General features: G+C 40.2%; 1 protein-coding gene across 2 annotated transcripts in view; it reads left to right on the forward strand.

Annotated features, from left to right (window-relative positions):
• TMEM163 (transmembrane protein 163) overlaps window positions 1-20986 on the forward strand; it is a 101016-nt gene that overhangs the window by 78341 nt on the left and 1689 nt on the right. For both annotated transcript variants that reach the window (XM_063341910.1, XM_063341911.1), the window contains 3 exons: window positions 2051-2147; window positions 15414-15525; window positions 19973-20114. In XM_063341910.1, coding sequence (XP_063197980.1) covers window positions 2051-2147; window positions 15414-15525; window positions 19973-20114 — 351 coding nt within the window. The remainder of the gene's footprint in view (window positions 1-2050; window positions 2148-15413; window positions 15526-19972; window positions 20115-20986) is intronic.

Genomic DNA, 20986 nt, shown 5'->3' on the forward strand with positions numbered 1-20986 from the left:
AGTATATGTTTCTGTACCTCATCCACAAAAATAAAAGAAACATTACAACAGAATTTATTGTGAAGTATTGTGCAGTATAAGCTTCTTAGGTTATGGCAGTGCTAAACATTACAGAAGTAATACATAAAGGTGGTACTGAAGAGTTTTGAGTTTGGCCAAAGTAGGTCAAGAGTCTCCGGAGGGATCTCAGTGCGGTGATCTGCTCAGATAGAGTGAAACTGCAGATCTCTGAAAAGAATCTATTGCAAAACAGGGACCTGCTTGCAAATACGCAATGGAAAATGGAAAGCCCTCTAATCTTCAATTTTACTCATTCTTTTTGGGAAATGAACTTTCCTCCCATCCATATAACCATTTAATGATCACCTCTTGCTGCAGGGTTGCAGAGAATCCATCCCATGAGTTTCTTCCTTTATCACCGATGATGGGCTGGATTTTTGTTCTTGTGTTTGAGTTGGGGAAGGACTCTAGGGTAATGAGACTGTCATAAACCTTTTCTGCCTACTTTTTACAACAGGCTATGTTTAACAATAATGAGGGCTATGTTGCAATTTACTACAAAGGAGATAAACATCTCTCAACATCGGTGTGGCAGAGTTTTGTCTACCTGAGACGAGTCCCTCATCTAGCACACCACTCCATTGCTAGGAAGGAAGCTAGCCTCTTTGTTGGCTGTCCTGCGCTGTAGAAGGGCAGCCCCTTTACTGAGGACTTGTCTGGAGGAATATTTGGACTGTCTTTTGGAGTGTGCTTTAGCCTTGCTTGTATTGGGATATAAAATGACCAGCTACTCACCTGCGCCACTGCTGCAGCTGCGTCTTCTGACCTGGGCAGAGCAATGCCATCTCAGCTGCAGTCTCTAGACTGAGCCTGATGTGAACATTGCATGTGCTGCCAACCACCAGATGGCCTGATGTCTGAGTTGTTGAAAATAGTAGCATGCTACTGGAATAATTATAGCATCTGTAAACTGAGCTAAAAAATGATGAATAACAAGCAAAGGAAACACAACTTTTGGAGAAAAAGATGTATATACAGGTATCACTTCTTAACTATTTCATGCTTTTAACATTAAAATTTCTCTTAGTGTATATCTGTCCATAGTAATAGAATTTTATCTGAAGTGCAATTAGTAAAATGGAGGTACGGATATATCAATACTGTGATAGACTGGCTATTATTGTTTGTGTAGACGAAATCAAAACCTTATATCCTGTAGTATTTCACAGCAAGTGGAACTTCATCTCAGAGTAGTATTGGTCTGTATGTTTGAACAAAAGCAAGAGTTCTGTTCTTTACTGTGAAGTTCTGGGTGTGCATTCTGTGCTTTGTAAGCCTTGTCGTGCCTGTGTCCTATACAAAACTTAATTATTCTCTGTTAATTATTCTCTGTTACTTTATCCTCTCTTCATTAACCCATTTGTTTGCTTTTTATAAGACTGGGTTGTAGGCTCTGCAGAGCAGGAATAGAGTGTCTTAATTCTGCACAGCACCTAATCTGATGAGACTTTGATCCTTATTTGGGTATTGTGAGCCCCTTGGACAGCCTACGAAGTGATGCACCTCACCTGCTATTGTTTTTTTTTAATATCTGCAGTTAAAATCTTTTTTACTTGGAGGTCTGGGGAGGAAACAGATGTTTCAGGTTCTGTTATGCTACTGACCAGATAGACCAAAAAAATCTGTCCTGGTTTGGTAAAGAGAATGAAGTTCCCTTATTATTTCTAATGTGAGAGCCTAGCAAAACAAACAAAGAGAAACAGACCTGTAGAGGACTCTGGGATGAATCATCAGGAGCAGAAGAGACATGTCTTTCTATCTCACTCTGAAACATCATCTGGTCTGCCCTGTGTTCTCACATATAATGCAGATTTTAAGAACTGGAGAGGAACTAGACATTTCTTTTTGTTATCTTTAATTCAAGTCTCTAGCTCCTTAAGATTTTTTTATTATTAACTTCGTGTTGTGTGTTATCCTTCAGCAGTGGGAGACTTCACAACTCCTAATATGTTCTTAACATTTCTTCCTGTTTTTCTCTTTTTTTCCTCAGAGCTTGTGTTATCTTGGGTGTCATATTCCTCCTGTCATCTATATGTATTGTGATCAAAGCGATCCATGATCTTGCGAAGAAGGAGTTTCCAGAAGTGGTAAGGTGATTCATGTTCTTTAAAATGTTCTCTTTATTCGCTGCACTGCCAGCGAGACTAAGAAAGGCCAGTGTCTCCTTTCAACAAGCCCTGTTGGACTCGGCAAAGCTGTAGTAGGTGCGTATCCTGCCTGTCTACACATACTGGTCGTAGTAGTCAAGCAGTACTTTTTCCTTATGTGATGGAGTCTAATCTTTATGGGTTTTTATAGACTTGACCCCATCTCTTCTTCATGGTTACTTCTGTGGGCCAAATCTTTCTCAGCATAATCACTTAAAGCTTTTATACAGGACTGTAGGAGTTCGCTTACAGAGAGGAGGTCTCTCTGGGCTTAATGAAAGTGGTAGAATTTTATGAGAAGAATGTTTCCACAGTTTTCTACTCCAGCGGCTACAGTATTTTATTTTTAATGCAAAAAAAAAAAGTATTTTGGGATTGTATTTTTTTGTTTTCCAGCTCTTGCCTCCAATTCCAGAGCCATGTACGAGTAGCAGGAATGAAACAGGTGAGGGGAGCATGCTGGGTGAAAGAGCTGGCTTTTCAACTGGCTCACCATGGAGCATCACAAAGGGCTTTTCTTCTGCTCTCTGCTTTCTTTTGGTCATGAAAGCCAGCCCCTACCTGGCCTATAGAGCAGCTCTCCCCAGCGGCCTTTCTCTCAGCTCTGCTCTGTCCTGTCCTGCTTGCCTTCCTTCCAGTACTGGGTATTAGCTTCCGTGAGCTCTACTCATCCAAACCGGCTACTCACTGGGAGAACTGTTTGGCAATGGTTCCACTCCCAGAGGATTCTTCCTGATGTGCTCAAACAAAATGAGGCTTCAGTTCAGATATTGTATATACAACCTGACTTGGACCTTTGTATTCAGCTTTCGTGAAGTTTAGTCTATTTGTAAGTGTGTGCAGACTTTTGCGTTGGGGCTTTGCCCTGCCGAGTACCATTCTCAACACATTACTAGAGAGAAAGCTGAACTCCTTGCTTTCAACCAGGGGATGGAGGCAGAGCTGGAAAAAAAAAGCCAAAATGGAATTTCAACTTGTTTTCTAAACTGTTAGTAGTGCAGATGACCTCCTGGGTCCTGTGCTCTCATGGAAACTTCCAAGAAGCTGGGCAACTACAGCAACTTATTTTCAGTAGTTTAGCAAAATTCGGGTAATGACGAGTAGCGTAGCAAAAGCCCATGAACCAATGTGTTACTGAATTGCAGCCAGGTGCATTGTTTGGCTGCAGATGATTCTTGTTCTCTTTGCATTTTACTTTTCCTCTTTTCCAGTCTTCATAATTTACTGCTTCCTCAGCTCTGTCAGTGTAACAACACTTGTAGTTGTTCACCAGCCTGGTTCTGTCAAAGTGATCTAGGTTAGCTTAAACACTTTCAATAGTCAGTTCTTAAACTCGACCAAAACATTTTGACAGAACTAGGTTAGGGAGTGAGCATGGTTGCCATTGTGCCAGTAAGGCTGAAAGAGATTCTGCTAAGGGTAACGGGAGACCCTACAGTGATGGCCTGCAAAAGGACAACCTCTGAACTTGGCTGTACCCAAACAGTGAATCTGCCTACAGTTTCACTTCCATTTAGTGGGACAATTAAATAGATAGTCTTGAGTGTGTGAAGCAGAAGTAAGGTAAGAAGGGAGGCTGCAATAATCATTAGATCACTCATTTGGTGAGTTGATGGTAGCATAGATCAGATTAATTTGGATATCTCAGTCTTAATTCTTTGTGGACAAATGCTCTAATAATTCCAGCAGTAGGAACAAAAGTTTAAAAAGTATGGCATCTATGTCTTACTCTTCCATCGTTACAGGTACTGTCTACAGGTGAGGGCTCTGTTTCTTACATGGGGAGGTATGACTCCTATTTGCAACATCAGTGTTATTTAGGACTTGCAGACATGTTGTACTTCCTCATCTTTAATCTTTGCAATGCATTTACAACAGGAAAAAATATGAAATCAGAGCTACAGAAAGGTATCCCCAAACAGAAGATCCCATTACATTTCAAGTGTCCTGTAAGAATAATTTGTACAGATCCTTTTTGTCACAGACTGCCTTGGATTCAGACTTTGGTGCACTAAAACTGTGTTGAGTAGGCAAAAGTTAGGGTGGATACTGCTTATATTTGACCCGTTATCAGGATAAATAGATAATTTTGTTCCTGTGACATCAGGCTGACTGTTCTGCCTCATTTAGGTACTCAAGTACTATCAACAGTTTGGAAGATGTGTCTGGCAGGGCATGGACTGTGGATGACTAGAGGCAGGGTAAAAGCCACATGCACACACGTAAAGGATTTTCATACCTTAAAACTCTGCCTGGAAAGTAGATTAGAACCAGGGATGGAAAAAGATGGTACTTCTGTTCAGTGTCTCTTAAATGACATGGCAAGGATGCTCATTTCAAAGTCTTTCAGTACATCTCACGGTGGGAAACTGATTGAGTAAGGGTTGTATGACAGGTGAAATACCTCTGTGTAAACTAAAAATAACACTGAAAAATGAGGAGACTGAGAGAACAGCATTACTGCTGCAAGTCATGGCCAGTGAGGTGTTATGCCGAAGAGTTGCTACGTTAAAAATAGTTGGGGAAAAGGTTGTTGTTTTATAGAAACCTTTTCAGTTGCTCTAGCTGTGCCCGAATCTGATGCTGATTTTCTGTTGGTGTAGTGCTCCCTTAGCTGCTCTGTGTCTCAGCAGAAGTAGTCATTCATCCCGGTTGTTTGGGTCTTTGCTGATCGAGTATGTTCCCAGCTAATCTGCAGCTGCCCGGGCGATGTCATTAGTATCTTAGAAGAGTGGGAATCTGCTCAAATTAAATCTGCAAAAGGGAGAAGTTTCTGCCTCTACTCTTTTATCTGTCTTATGCTGTTTTCCACTTCTTGGACCACCAATGAACAAACTGTTAATAGAACTAACTTCTGTAATATCATGTAATTTAGCTATCATGTATGAACGTATATGGAAAAGCAATAGAACAGCATTTTCTGCTAATGGATTTTTGCATTGCAGTGAAGTACTTCTGCATCCAAACAGTGACCTAAAATATTTTCTGGTGGTGATTTCTGTGTTACTGAGATTTTATATTAGCGTGCTACTCTGATGCCAGGGAAGTATCTTAGTGGTGTGAGCAAGAACAGAACATTAAGACCAAGGAAAGGTTGTGTAACTCCACTGGAGTCCAAACTGGTATAAAACCAGGGTGAAGAGCTCTGCACTAGATTAAGAGGACGCATGCTTCAACAGAAGTTTCACACATGAGTCATAGTCGCATGATTATTTTTGTACAGTTTACCTCTTTATTAGTCTTTCTTGAAGGAAAGGTCGTTAAAGATGTGGGTACTTTTCAAAGCATCTTGTGAAATTTTAGATGTGTGACTTCAATTTTAGGGAAGATAAAGTGGCTAAAACCCAACTGGAAAATGTTGCTCTTGGTGTTCAGATGCTGAGCACAAAGCTACTATTGTCAATCTCGAAGACAGAAATGGTTTGGAATACATTGCTGTACTGTTTGTGGAGGATCCAAGATTAATGGGATGTTACTGCAGAGCAACATGACTGACCGCATCATTCTCAGAAATGTAAATCCTTTTTACATCTTAATGTGTGATAAACTTCAGTGACTTTGTCAGAGTTGAAAATCGGGAACAATTAAAATTTCTCTGAGCTCATTTTAATTTGCCTAAGTTTTAGAGAAAACAGTATGATATGGACAAGTTTAATTTCAGAAATTAAACAGATCAAGCAATTAAGTATGTGCTTGCTCATTGTAAGGTGCCATGATTAAAATCCTAAAAGCATAGTCAGTCACTTCTGAATAATTCTGGATCAATTATACGAAGTTCATTGTATTTCTTGTTGCCTATAAGATAACATCGGTTACGTATCTGTCAGTTATTAGTACGTACGTAGCAAGGAAGTTATTTTCTTGGAAATAATTTATGAGATCTTTAATGTAGAGATTCTGTTGTCCTTGAAGTGGATCTCAGAAGAGATGCTTTCATGAAAATACTACCAATAAGAAATAATATAAAATTCACATGACTAAGAAATCATTTGAAATGCTTTTTCAAATGTTTTGAACACAGATTTTCATTTACTTATGTAGACATTTAGAAAGAGGAGTTTAGCTCGGTCAGGCCTTTTTCAGTCACCTATTTGTATTCTCTTTTATTCCATTCCCAATGTAATTTTGGTGAAACGCTGTGAATGACAGCACTCCTGATCTGCGCTGGCCTAGAAGAGAGGGCAATTAGAGCTCCCGACTTCCTGCATTTCTTAATACTGCTTCTGCCTTTCATTTCTGCTTGTTGTTTGTTTTACCTCTTTCTCTGTGTTAAGTAAAAATAAATAATAGGTAATGGATGTCACTACACATGCTTTCAGCACAGGCAATGTTTTTTGTAATTCTTTTGAACGCTTCAAAACCTTGGGAAACACACAAATGGTGTATTTCTCCTTTCGGTTCCCTTGCTTGATATGCCAAGGACTGTAGTTAATTTAGAACTAGCCTATCAGGCAGCATATGAATGACTAGGTAGATTAATTAGGTAGACATATTAATTAATTTGTCTACCTAATTAGGTAGACAAACCTAAACTTATCCATAGGTTTAAAATATGGATAAGTTTAATGGTAAGTCTTTGTCTGGAATTTTGACTCCTGGTAGTGTGTTTTCGATATGCAACAGCAACCGTGGCCATACCTGGTCGGGCTAAAGGCCCATCCTTGGTCATCACTGACTTTCTTTGTACCTCTCTTTTTAGTTTTATCTCTATTTTCAGATGAGAAAGCCTGAAGAGCCCACAGGATTCAAGGTATAGGGGTCACCAGAGAGTTGTACAATATGTTAATTTTTGCAAATTACTATTAAGCACTGAATTGATATTTTTACAGAACTTTAACTGTAGATTCCATCTCCTGCAGTCAATGGCAAGTTCAGAAATTGTCGCTAGTAGGTAAATTTAGGGTTTTCTCTGCACACAGTACTTTATATTATAATTAAAAAGAGGCCTGCCCTGAAAAATGACAGTCTCTGTCAGGAGAGTTGACCGGTGAATTAATTATACACTGACTATATAATTCTGTATTTGTATTAATTATACACTTTTTGCTATCATGGGGAAAATTTTCGTGTAAAGTAATTGAGATATATATTAATCCCCAGCGTTCAAAATACAATCCCTTGTGCTAGCGTTTTCAATATTTGTGCTGTAAAGCAGCGTTTTCCAACAATCGATCCATAGAGTTGTATTAGTTATTGTGTTTTTAAATGAATTAATTCAGGAAGTCATGAATCCACATGTGTCTACATACACACCCCCACACAAATTTTACCTCCAAAGGAAGATGAAGCATTTCTGGAAATTCAATTTAAAAAAATACAGAAAGATCACAAAATCCAAAGAAAACAATTTTTTTTTATGGGAAAGACGTGTGCCATTAATATGTGGGAACCTTACAGCTACAAATTCCACTTATTTCTATGCTCTTCGTTTTTTTTTATAGAGTTGTGAGTACTCTTTGAGGGTCTGCTTCAGCATGACATGCTGCAGTTATTATTTCAGTTCCATATCATTGACACCTAAGGAAATATTTTTCAAGGATCAGATCTTTTTTTTTTTTTTTTGTCTCTCACTCCTCTTTTTCTTTGTTCCTAATACACTAGCGTTAGAAGAAGTAGGCCAGCTGCTCTTCTTTCTGGGGTGTTTGGAACTAACATTTCTGATAATTTTAGCTGTTTTTCAGTACCTGACTTACAAAGCTACTCAATCAGTATTTGACAGTTGGAATAGAAGACCTTTCTGTTTACCCTTACCTTTAATTTTAAATTAATATTTCTCAGATCATGTAATTTAAGGGGTTTTTTTCTACAATGTTGAGTGTTGAACCTAAAATAGATCACTTCTTGTTGGCTCAGAAATGATTGACTATGGTTTTTTTCCCCTAGCTATCAGATTCAGAGCATTTCCTCTGTTGTTACTCGCAGCATTTGTTCTCCAACCTATGTTAGCCATAATAAGATAATTCCCAGTAGGAAAAGGAATTGCCATTCCTTTATTGATGTTTCAGAGAGTTATATCCACAGCCAGTGCTGACCCTGAGGATTTGGTACGCTCACGTTTCAGTACAAATTGGGAGGAATAGTGATATTGCATATTGTTGATGACATCATGCTTGGATTTCTGTAAATTTTAGTGATTTTTTTTATGTTTTGTTAATATATTGAGAAAGGAATTTAAAAGTCAAATTAATCATAGGTTTCGAGCATTGTTTTGCGTTTGCATTTGCTAGTGTTAATGCTTGTCAGCTCCCTGATAAAAATCCTTTCTCATTTGTCTTCTTCCTGTCAATTACTATATATTCTTGGGTAGTATAAATATAATTTAAGTGTAAATAGCGTATTTTATTTTGACTGTTGCCACAAAGAATCTGCAGACCTTTTCTTGTTCATTAAAGAAGGCTAACAAAGCCCAACCCAGCCACACTGAGAATGACTGTTTTAATTTCACCTGGGGTTGTAAATCAATATCCATTTACTATTCGGTTACTGCTTGCATTTCCCTTGGTAATAGTGTAACACATGTAATGTCAATGCAGTTTGGCATTTGTCCTCATTAGTATGGCAAAGGACACTTTTTTGCAAGAGTAAGCACGCATCATGCCATATTTCTGACATTTCCTGCAGAACAAAGAAGGAAAAATGTAATCAGTTTGTGTACAAAAGACGTGCAGCACATCTGATGTGGCGCCTCCAATGCTTTTATAAATGAAATCATTTGAAAGATCAGGCGGCATGTAATTCTATCGTATCCTATTGATTACAGTTGAAATGGGAAGGTAGGGATGGCACAGTGTAGCTTTATAAGTTCTAATTTATTTACTAATTTAATCGTTTATAATAAATACAACATAAATATATGCATCAATGTCAGCAGTTGAATCATAGCTCAATAGCAATATAACAAATAATACTTGTGATTATATACACATAATCTGTGTCTTTACGCATACTTCCCTATGCATTTCTAATCTCTTTCATATGTATGTAATTTATTACCATTTCAAGTCAAAGTACCATCTATATTAAGTATACATTAGAATCCTGTTTTATGATGTTACCTATTACGTATGGTTTGGTGGTTTGGTGTTTGGCCTTAAGCAATTAATTTAATCCTGAAACACACGTTTCTTACAGTTTGTTGAGAACACTGTGGATACTTGAACTAGCTAATACGCCAGGGTTAGGAAAAAGTATCAACTGCACTTCACTCTGTTCAAGTGATTGGTGGAGAGTCTTGTTTTCAGACTTTACCACGCAGGGATAAGAAATAAATTGGCAAGTGCCAGCCGCTTGGTAGTTATGTGAAATGTATTGCTGGTCTCAATGCCCTGCTACTTGGAGAAATGGCAGTGTCACTAGAGAGACACTTCCAAGGGTGCACAAATACCATTTTAAATTATGTTTTATAGCTTTTTGATGCTAAAAAAATATAAATGAATTCTGGGAAAATGTGGAGCACGAGTGATTGCAGAGTTTCAAGCAGACCCTTTGGAGGAGCCCAGAGGTGACCTAAGATAGTTCTCTGGAGTTCGTAGCCCCTCGGTCCTGGCCCCCGTGCCCCCACCACAGCATTCGGTGTATCCTGTCTTTGTTATCTATTTTTTCTTGAAGAAGTGCTCTGCGCAGTGGAATTGCTTTGTCACAGCACTTCAGCACCAGGGATACAAGTTTAAACATTCATAAGATTTTTTTTTTTTGTACTAATAATAGATCTTTATATCTCCATGTGAAGAGACTGTCTCTCCTCCTCGAGTCAGACACGGGGCTGTTGGTTTGTTTTCTGACAGTGAAGTGCAATTAAAACTCTTGTCCCTTTTGAAGTTAGCTGGTGAGAGGGACCCGCTGCCTTCCCAGAAGCTCCCTCTAGACTGATTACATAAACTAACGATTACTTGGGAGAAAGTGTGACAGAGATTTGGACCTATTTTTCCTTTTTTAAAAAAAAGTGTTTGTATTAGAAACATCTCTCTTAATATCTATATAAACAGAATCCTTCAGGGGGAGAGTGGGGAGGAAACCAGTCCTTTTTTAAGTGACATGCTGCATAGAGCGGCTTTTAGCGATCTGACAGCCAGTGCGCCCATATGGCATGAGAGCTGCTGGGGGACCTGGAGGAGCGGGAGGCAGCGGAAGGCGTGTGGAGGTGGTGGGGATGAGAAGCAGGGTGGTAGCAGGACCCAACAGGCACTAGGGAGGACCGTGACCACCTCTTCTTCTTCACCTGGACTGAAGAAGGGTCATTGTTAGGACCTGTGAGACAGATGGTGAGTTGTGGAGATGGGCAAAATTAATATTTAACAACACAAACATAGCTCGTTTTGGGCTAGCCATGACATCGCTCCTGCCAACAGCATCTGTAGTGTTCCAGAACTGCATCCCTGTCTCCTCAGCCAAGATAAATGAAGCTTAGCAAGAAAAGGTTCAAGGGGAAAAGTGGCATGAAAAAGGTGGTACCAGTAATTCCCAGCTCCTGCGGGAGTGGGGAGGTGGTTCAGCCTTTGGCTGGTTCCCGGGAGAAGCTAAGGAGAGCGCAGAAGAGAGGAAAGAAACCTGCAGCTGGTGGGGGGTGGGAGAAGCAGCTGGTTTTGGGATTGCAATTGAGCTACCAAGGAGGGCCAGAGAGGAGGATCGCAGCTAGATTTGAATCGTAATATTGTATGTGTTGCGACCAGTGGGGAGGCACAGTGAACGTGCCTTTTTCCTGCCATGCTGCTGAATACCTTTTCACTCAATGCTGTGAAAGGAGAATATTTTTACATCCCAGAAGTGGAAGTGAAAGGGCTGTAGTTAAAGGAGTGGGGGAGGAGGGGAGCTAGTAGAAATAATATATGAAATTAGGGCAAAGTTTTTGGGCCAGAATTAGCAAGATGCATTCTAGGAAAAGACGAGGAGCTAAAATTTAGTTACTCGGCTGGGAACTGGGTTAAAATTTTGCCACCTAATAAGCCAAGCACTGAAGCATCCCCTGTGGCTTTTTTTTTTTTTTTTTTTGTTAATTTCTACAGTAGATTCAGAAAGAGATCAAAGTCACAACATCATCATCAACAAGTTTTCCTTAAGCCATAAGATTACTGCTGCTTTTGCTTTCCTTGAAAGCGGGGACAGAACTGTTGTCACGGTTTTGAAGACCCTTCTTCTCGGCTGCACTGGTGGGGACAATGGCTTGGATAAGGTGAAGGAAAGCTGCCTGCTGGCTTCTGTTATTCCTTTCCCAGGGTCAAAAAAAGAGCATCCTAGGAAAGCTTTCTTTTGGGAAACTGTCACAGCATAAAATCTTGCATAAAATAAATCTTAAACAGGGACATGGCAGCTATTAGAGTGCTGTGTGATGAGATGGCGGTGCAGGATGGGCACCTCACTTTATGTACAGTGCTGTTTTATACATGAAACCATCTAATAAGATATATGTGTCCTTTAATTAAGGTCTCATGTACAGTGTAGTAGTAATGAGGGAATATGATGAAAAGAAATGGAAAAGGAAAGAGCTTTATTTACCACGCTGAGAAGCCTTTATCATATGGAAATGATCAGAATTTAAATTTTTATCATCTGTCACAATTTGCTGCTGCTTTAATTAAAGTAACACCAAGGACGTGTACAGTGAGCCTGGCTAGATATGCTTCGTGCTCTTAATGAGTGTCAGATGGGAAGGCAAGGGGTACAGAGAGGGCAGGGCTGCGGGAAGATCCGGAGGGAGATGGTGCCAGATGGCCAGGCTTATTTTATTAATTTAGATCTCCATTACGGCTTCGCTTTTCTTCATTTCTCCAAAGGATGAGTTAGTTGGATGGGAATCATTTCACAGCCACAGTAGGATGTGTTTAACTCTTCGTAGCCCGTAGCACTGCTGCAAAGCATGTGTGTCAGTGGTGTGTCCCATCGGCGTGTGTCCCGTCGGCCGGCCACCTCGGCGAGGCTCCATCCCAGCTGCTGAGCCCACAGCAGCCCACCCTCCCTCCGCTCATCTGTTGAATCCCTCTTAGCAGGCACTTCCAACCAGTGCAACCAGCTGCTGTACTAAACTGGTCCCATCTTCCGATCAAGGCAGCATTTTGAACCATTTCTCTCCCGTTACCGCCTCACCTGCTTGGGCAACCTGCCGCGGGGGCTGCCCGTGCTGCTGGGCTTTGCCATGTATTTTGGCCTGATCTCTTACATCTGCAAAACCTTCTTGTTACTAGCAAGTAGCCTCGCTCCTCTTCTTCCAGCTCTTGGGTGCCTGGACACCCAGAAAGCATAGCAAAGTACTGAGGAAAGTGAATTGGAAAGATTTTTTTTTTTTTTTGTTCTTCGCTTTTGTCTTTGTGTGTGATGTGCTCAGTTACTGAGGTATCTGCCGCCTCCCCGTGGGTGCTGCGAAAAGCTGCACACAACTGGAAACTGATTTTAGATTACTACATACATTTAGGGTTTAGGGGGGGGAAAAAAAAGGAATATTGTATTCTGAAAATCTGTTTGGCACAGACTAAGGCAAGAAGCTGCTGAGGCGTTTGCATTAAGAGCAGCGTTTTTTAATTTCTTCCCTTTCTGTGTCCACTGTGATGACAAAGGAGCTTTGATTTGTCAGGTCTTCTGCATCAGCAGTGGTTATTGGATTAGTGTCAGCAACAACATGAGCTTGTCTCCCGTGATTCAATGAAAAAACCACCAAACTTAGGAAGAATTTCTAGTTCCTGAATCCGCTATTAAAAGCTTGTTCATTAATTCACTTTTTATGAGTTGATTCCAAAATCTGTATCACATTTAAGTCATTCTTGGATTCCAGTAAAGAAGCTAGACTAATTTTGATCACAATTGCATAGCCAGAACAAATGGCAAGACACATTTCCACATACCGTGAGTTTAGTGACACATGCAGAAAACCCCCTGAATTCACCCCAAAACTCTTATGGTATGTGCCATGACAGGGAAAAACCAAACCAGCTCAGAATAATGTGCCATGCAGAGGATGAAACCTCGCACTATAACACAAGGAATAAGGCATAACATTTTCAAGATTCTGAATTAATAATTGGACTGTATCAGTAATTTTCAAAATCTCTTGTATTGGGATTCACAGTTTTTTTCCCAAACTATGTGAATTTGTAATTGTTTGCAGGTCCATCCCCAAGAATTTCATAGGTGTGGGAAAACTGCATTTTGTCAGCCTTGGGCTGACAGTAACATAACTTTTGAGAGCAGAGTAATTTGTGCTGTCACCTCCACTGGGTCTACAACATTCAGTTCTGGGCTAGTGACAAAGCTGGTGCTTTGCTGAGGAGGAAGAGGAAGACAAGAGGTAGGGATGCCGGGGAGCCATTAGTAAGTTTTTGGAGAGTCTGATGCTGAAATAAGAGATCTCATGTAGTCATTGAGTATTGGCAAGTGAGATGGGAGAGAAAAACAGCATTAAACTGTCGATCGTTGTCGAGGTTGATGGAGCATATCGTTCTGCTTCAGATTATTCTGAAGTCTTACACATATGCTGTATATTAAATATCTAATAAAATAGTAGAAGAGATTAGATAAAATCTCAAGACCACTTAGATTTTGTCAGGTGATCAAAGTTAAGTCTTTGGGCATGGTGTATATACATTTTTGAGAAGGATGCACAAAGTTCAGAGGCATGAATTTGGCAAGGATCTCAAATTTCAAGTACTTTTTGCAAAGCTTATCCAGTGCTTTGGTGTCACTTCAGATCTTCTGGAAGCTCCCAGCTTTCCTTGCTAGGCTGACAGCAAGCAAATATTCCCAGTCCTTCCTTAGGCTTAGCGCTCCAAAATTGCTTGGGTATTTTCCAGTTGTTTTGTTAGAATAATTTTACAAATCCTTTTTATCTTGCTTTACTCAGTCCTCGAGTTCTATGTTCTCACTGCTTCTATTTTACTCTCTTTCCCTCAGTCCATTTTGTCTTAATATTCAATATTGTACCAGGAGCAGAGAGAATGAGCTCATGACTGAGAGTGAGTGAAGTAGACTTTGAAAATTATATGACATAAAAAATGGTATAAAAATATATTGAATGATTTATTTAGGGATGTGAGTACATTATACCGGTAATCTAATTCCCAGTATCTTCCTAAGCAGCTTTCAAAACCATTTTTTGATTTCTTTGGGTTTTGAATTGCTGCTAAAATAATGAAAATGGAGGGAGCTGACGATGAATCATCATGACAACGTTTACTATCAACGGGGATTTTTGCCAGAATGTTTTAATCAGTAGCGGGGTCCCAGTGGCACTGGCCCACTTAGACCTGCAGATAAAATAAATAAATAATTCTTCCTATTTCCTTTGTTTGTACTGATGTTGCAGCAGCTTAAAATAAAGCTTCTATTAAGAGTAATAAATTAATCTATTTCAAAGCTCTGTGGCAGGCAAGCGTGCTAAGAGCTCGCTTGGGTTTTTCTGCGTAGCCCGTGGGCTGATGTACCTCAGGGGGGAGAAGGCAGAGGGACTCCTTTAGGCACCTTCTTGCAATGCTGATGTTTCATCACCCTGGAGTGTTTCCTCCCACCCCAACCAAACACTTAAGTAGTCAGCACAGAGAGGTCGGTGCCTACAGATGACCTTTTATTTGCCCTACCTAGACACGCAGCCTTCTGTTGAGGGAGCCCATCGTACACGTTCAGAGTAAGCAATGTGCGTATTTCTGTAGCCGTGAAATGAAAGCCCATGGAAAATCTGTTTTCTAAGAAAGAGCCAAACTTTACTTTGCACATCAGTATCAAAACTCTTACGGATGTAGTTTGGACCAGACTTTACCTTACAAGAAGGAAACCAAACAAACCCAAAGCAAGTGCAGAATCGGAATCAATATTAAATGGTTATTTCTCACACCAAAAATCACCAAAGGTCTGGTAAGTTGGATTCTACTCTCAAGCCTTTGTCCTGCATGTGGGAACGTGGTTACTGATTGCATTAGACGCTAGATCACTAGGCCGTCTGCAGTCAGCCCTGCAGGTATATAACCTCCTGATTCTGAGGAGTTTGGGTCAATTCAAAATTTGTTGCTTGGAACCATCATTAATTATGTTTGCAAAAGCAATTACAGACAGCAGTATAAGCAAAATAAACACCAGCTTTTGTGAAAGTCCTAACTCGGGAAATCTTTTTCTCAGGTTATATACTTCAGTGGCACAAATAATTGCACAATAACTAGTACTATTTGTCATTTAATATGTGAGGCATGACCAGAAGATATACTAATGTCTGGTATCTTTTTTTTTCAGGACGATTTTCTGTATAGTGTCTCTGTTTTAAGTGGAATCCTTTGCACCGTCTTGGCAGTAATCAAATTTATGCTGGGAAAGGTCCTCACAAGCAGAGCGCTGATAACCGATGGTGAGTGTGAAGTTGATCCTGCTACATTTGTAGACTCTTCCAGGGAATGTTGTAGACGCAGAGGATACGAGTGACCCCCACATGATGGCAACTGTGAAAGAGCATTGAAATAAGGTGGCCACTGGGAAATGGAAAAAAACCCAAACCCAGAACAGTCTGTGGTACCACTAGCCTCTCAGCTGAAATGGGTGTGTGTGGTGGAAGTCAAACAGTTAACGTGTGGATAGTAAGCAATAAGGGAGAGTTAGAGGTAGAGCATAGAATGACTTAGGTGTGTATTAGTCAGAGGTTAGACTAGAGAGGGGGGATATGACACCACTTTATATAGGTTTGGTTGTCACGTCTGTCCTCACCGCCCATGCCTGGTGAACAGTTTCGTCCCTACAGTTAGAATGAAGCAAGTCTATTGCAGAAAACGCCTCCCTGCCTTGAGCAGGAATCGCAACCATCATTCTTATGTACCCCCTGTAGCCTTAACTTGCCACAGTAGTGCTGTTCCTGCCACTCAGTAGGGCTGGTGGAGCATCACATGTGTAAAACAAAGCCTTTGCCTGCCCCACACTCCTCCTGCCCTGCTGCAGTTTGGCACAAGGTGAATCTCATCCACTATATCCTTAGGAGACTGCACTGCCGGTACTCTGTTGGCTCGGGTGTGTAGTGCCTGACTGTTGCTGGTTTTAAAGCCGTGTTTAAAGTCACATTTTAAAAGTGGGTCCAGATACACCTCTTACTGACAGGGCTCAAGCTTGTGAACCTTCAGAAAGCCACAGGGATCTACTCTGCAAACAAGCGAGGCCACTGATGGCGGAGACTTCACAGCGCCCTACAGATTTCTACCCGTTTTTATCTGCAAGCACAGGGCAGTCTGAAATACTCTGTAAACATACACAGTAGGGTGTTAATGATTCGTGGATTGTGGTACATGAATTATTTTACTCCACTAAAGATTTCACTTTAAGGAAATTCAATTTTCAGCTTACTCTAGGGATACACACAATTGCTTTATTTTAAGTAATTTAAACATACTCAGAATTTTTTTCGTGATAACACATGTTATCAGTATTTATATTTTATATTGTCCCATTTATATAAATACTTCACGAATATTTGTATTTTAAATAAAAAATAAGCAAAAAAAAGGAATCAAACCAGCAGTGCGGGGGTTACGACTCAGCTACTGCCTCCCTGCGTTTGTGAGTCTCTCCCAGCAGACCACGCTCTTCAGTGATCTTATTCTTTGCTATGGACTCTGCCACCCTAGACATTTTGAAACAAAAAGGTGTCCAACCTGCACAAAGGATCCTGGGAAGTGCAGACCAGTGCCTCTGTCTGCCTTCGCTGTCAGAGTGCAAGTGGGACACATCCGCTGTTTCAGAACCGGGTCTAGGCAGGCAAATTATTAACCCTCCCTTTAAAAATAGTGGCTTGTTTTTGCAACAGAGCAGTTTTTTCAGACAAAATATTAGCTGGAAAATTCCTGAATAAGGCTAGCTCTGAATTGGTCTCCTGTATGGCACAGAAATCTCTTCCCCCATAATTACATCCTCGTGCTAATTATATTGCTTCTGAGCTGGAGATTGCTCATTCTTTGATTAAAAAAATTAGGAAATAAAGTACGCAATTACCTCGGTCTGGTTTTATCTCTCTTTTCTCTCCTTCGGAACTACTTTAGGAAATGTAGGAGGCTGATCTTACCGTGTGAGGTTAAATATCTTCTTTCACAAGACGTATTTACATATATACTTGATTTATTAACAATCAGGAGGAGACAATGTGATTCAGCAGCTGAGGCAGATTTAGCACTCCCTTGCATATCTTTTTTTAGTGTTTTCTGTTTCCTGCTAATTTACCTCCTGCGATCACTGGCTGTAGACCAACAAACTGTTTTGAGTAACAAGAGCACATATTTTTCTTCCTGAAAAATAGGTTTATTTTCAAAACAGCAAATTCTCTGTCGTATGCGTCAAAGTATATTATTGATTTTTTTAAAGAATAATTTTGTTTTAGAGTAGGGCTTGATAACAATATCTCTTTAAAGCCTAAATGTATGAATCCTAATAAGGCAAAATGTTATTTGTACAATTTGTTTATAGCAAAAGCTCATGACCTTTTAGTTAATAAAACCATTCGTTTCCTATCTTGAATTTTGTAACATCTCGGAGGAGAAATGCAGAGATGTGGCAGTTGGGTATTGTCAGCCAACTTTCCTGTAGGTTTCAGATACCTGTTTCCTTCCCAGATTTAGCCACCTGTTTTTTCCTGTGGTGGCCTTATGTGCAGAACGTGGTGTCTGGGTGGATACCTGCAGACATTACATCATTTCCTGCCTCACCAGCAAAGAAAGGTTTGATGGAAAAAGACAGTCAGGAAGAGAAAAGAACTTCCTTTGGCAGTAGCTTTTAGATCCTTTGGAAACATCAGCCAATAATGGCAAGAAAATTTATTATTACCGCCTTTTGCCTATCGTGGTTATAGGTTCTGACTTAAGATGGAGCAGGGGAAGTAATCCTGGTTTAAAATCGTAGTTAATTAATTTATACTTCTTTAAATACACACACACACACACAATATATTTCATTGACATGTATTAGCACTATTAAGTTATATTGCCTGGGAATAAAAAAGGATCGGGATTCATCTAGACCAGAGTGTTGACAGAGTGATAATATCTATTTTGGTTTAACTCTACGGGTATAATTAATCCAATAATCAGACATTTACGTGCAACACCTGCGATACCAATGGTAGCATGTACTGCCCAAGTCCAAAAAACCCCGACCCCTTTTTCTTTGCAGGGCTGGAAGCCGGAAACCTTTGTATGCCCCGTTCTGCCCCAGACTTGCTGAGTAACACGTGCTTTTCCCTGCCGGGGTTTCCTTTGCTTTGATGGACCTGCTGCTGGGGATCTGATGCATCTTCATCACAATATTGAGGGTTTCTACAACTAGTTCAGCTGTAGGGATACCTAGGAAAGGTCACTTTTTAGCTACATCTTTCAGAAAGACTAACGTGATTTAGGTAAGGACTGACTGTGAGAGGTCTGGATCAAAGGAGACATTCAGGAATGTGTCGTGTACGTGGCTGTTGGCAGTCATGGGGAATTGGAAGAAAGCCGGCTAAGGACTATAAGCAGCAGCTGACTAGAGTTGACTCACCAAACAATACAGAATAGTGGAAGTTCTATTTTTCATTTGTTAACTAGGTTAAATAGTATATGTATCTACCAAACGAATGCATTATCAGTGACTTTCTTTTTGTAGAACAACAGTAATGTCTTTTGGATCATTGAGAAAAAAAAAAAATCAGAAAAAGGGAATTTAGGGGAAAAAAAAATGAACACAAGGAATGACTTAAAAAAAAACCAACCCAAAACAATAACCAATCAAACAAGAGTTGAAGGAAAAATAGCATTAATTATTCCAAAAGCTCTGGGAGAATTTTGAAGGGACAATCTTGGAGACAAAGAGAAAAGGTTTGAAAAAGAAAGAGGAATCTAAGAGGATGTTCATAAAAATTGTGAATAAATTGATAGGAAGCCCCTGTGATATATCCAAGGCATAAACAGAAAATGCTTGTAGGATTATCCTGTATGTCTTCCCTAATGCATTCAGCAGCGTATGCAGCTCTAAGATGTAGTGCCAAATACATGGAAGTAAATACATGAAATGGGGTGAAAAGCTTCAGGAGGACGTCTTTGAAATGGTACTGTGCAAAACCATTTTCCTTTTCATGAGCTCCTTGGGTATGCTGGACTCCAGTGTCCACATTTTCAGAGAAAGTGAGAGCCCTTGGGTACCTTATAAAGTTCAAACCAGGGCTATTTGCACGTGCAGCAATGGTACATGTATTACGCAGAGGTTCTTTGGAAGATAACTGGGCTGCAGCATCGTACCCAGGGCTGCAACCAGCCAGCCAGTGTTTTACAGCTCAAAGATAGTTCATTCATGGTGATAAGCTACAAGGGATAAGTGCTTGACTGTCAGAGTCAACATGGAGCAGGTCCACTATTTTGAAGGAATATTGCTGCTTGGAAAATGACCATCAAGAGGTGAAAGTCTATGAAGTAAAGAGCAGTTAGAATTGTGATTTAGAGCTAAACACAGAATGAAAAAATCAAGACGCACAGTACAGGGAAATTAATGTAAATTATTTATATCAGCCAGGATGAGTAACAGTGTTCTTAAATGCTGGTCAGACACCAGCTATTCCGTGTTTGCTCTGCTGAAACGAAGGGTGGCAAAGACCTCTGGGTAACCACATGTTATACAGGGCAAGAGCGCATAGGTGCCACTGTGTAACCTCTCCCAAGGCTCTGTGCTCCTCACTGGTGGCACTGGTATAGTAACGCCTTCTCTCCCTACAGATTACCTCCTCTTAGGTGAGATGGTTAAAGCAAATTCCTGGAGATTTGGTTCTTCCTTTAATTATTTCTTTCCCCCTCTTCTAGGTTTCAACTCTCTTGTAGGTGGAATAATGGGATTTTCCATCCTCCTTAGCGCAGAAGTTTTTAAACACAACTCTTCTGTCTGGTATCTGGATGGCAGTATAGGAGTTTTAATTGGACTTACAATATTTGCCTATGGAGTCAAGTGAGTATCTCCTGCTAGCAGGTATTTCGGCACGTACAGCAGATGGGCTGGCTCTCTAATGTAATAAGCTGTAGCTCTTAAATGCTTATATCACTCCAGTAAAATCAGTCACTGGAATTTAGCAGACTAGCTGCCAATGCTGAAGCAGAGGGTGTGGCAAGGGTTAAAAGATTGTGTGTGTCTCACATCAGCTGGAAAGAAGCCAGGGCTTACGAAGAAATTGGAATAATTTTAGAAGACTTTTGTATACCTGAATTTGGAAATACCAGGTTTGAAATATTTGAAAAATAACCACAAATCTTGGATAAAAATAGTCCTTATTGCTTTTATGGCACATTTGAAAGCACTGCTTTTTCCCAAAGAAAGTCTAGGTTAAAGGTAAGGCACCCGAGTTTAAAGAATGACCTTGCTAGTGAGTTCCATCGTATCCCTACCCTCTAGCAACTTCTGAACTGAAGGTTAGCCAGTCGTGTTTCAAATGTTGTTTCTACTGAATTTTAAGATGCTTTCTTGATTCACGACACCAGAAATAGAATAAAATAAAATGAAATTTTGCCATGCGCTTCATTGCTGCCACGATTTCCCTTGGCTGCATGGAATCTAACTAAGGATTTTGTCTTTTATCCCCCTTTCTGCCATCAGAGAACAGGAGAGCTGTAGCATCTTGGTTAATTGGAATTGTGCCTGGTGAGAAGCAGACTTTGGCCAGGCTGCAGTAAGCTGTCATCTGGAAGCTGTCTGGGGTTTTTTTAAACCTGGAAAATTAAATTAACATTTTAATGGGGAATACCTTTCTTGGAAAAAAATCACTATAATCGCTATTCCATTGTAAAACTAACTGTTCTGGAAAACTGTAGAGGTAAATCCATACA

Source organism: Chroicocephalus ridibundus, chromosome 7 (genome assembly GCF_963924245.1).
Source record: "Chroicocephalus ridibundus chromosome 7, bChrRid1.1, whole genome shotgun sequence".
Taxonomy (NCBI): domain Eukaryota; kingdom Metazoa; phylum Chordata; class Aves; order Charadriiformes; family Laridae; genus Chroicocephalus; species Chroicocephalus ridibundus.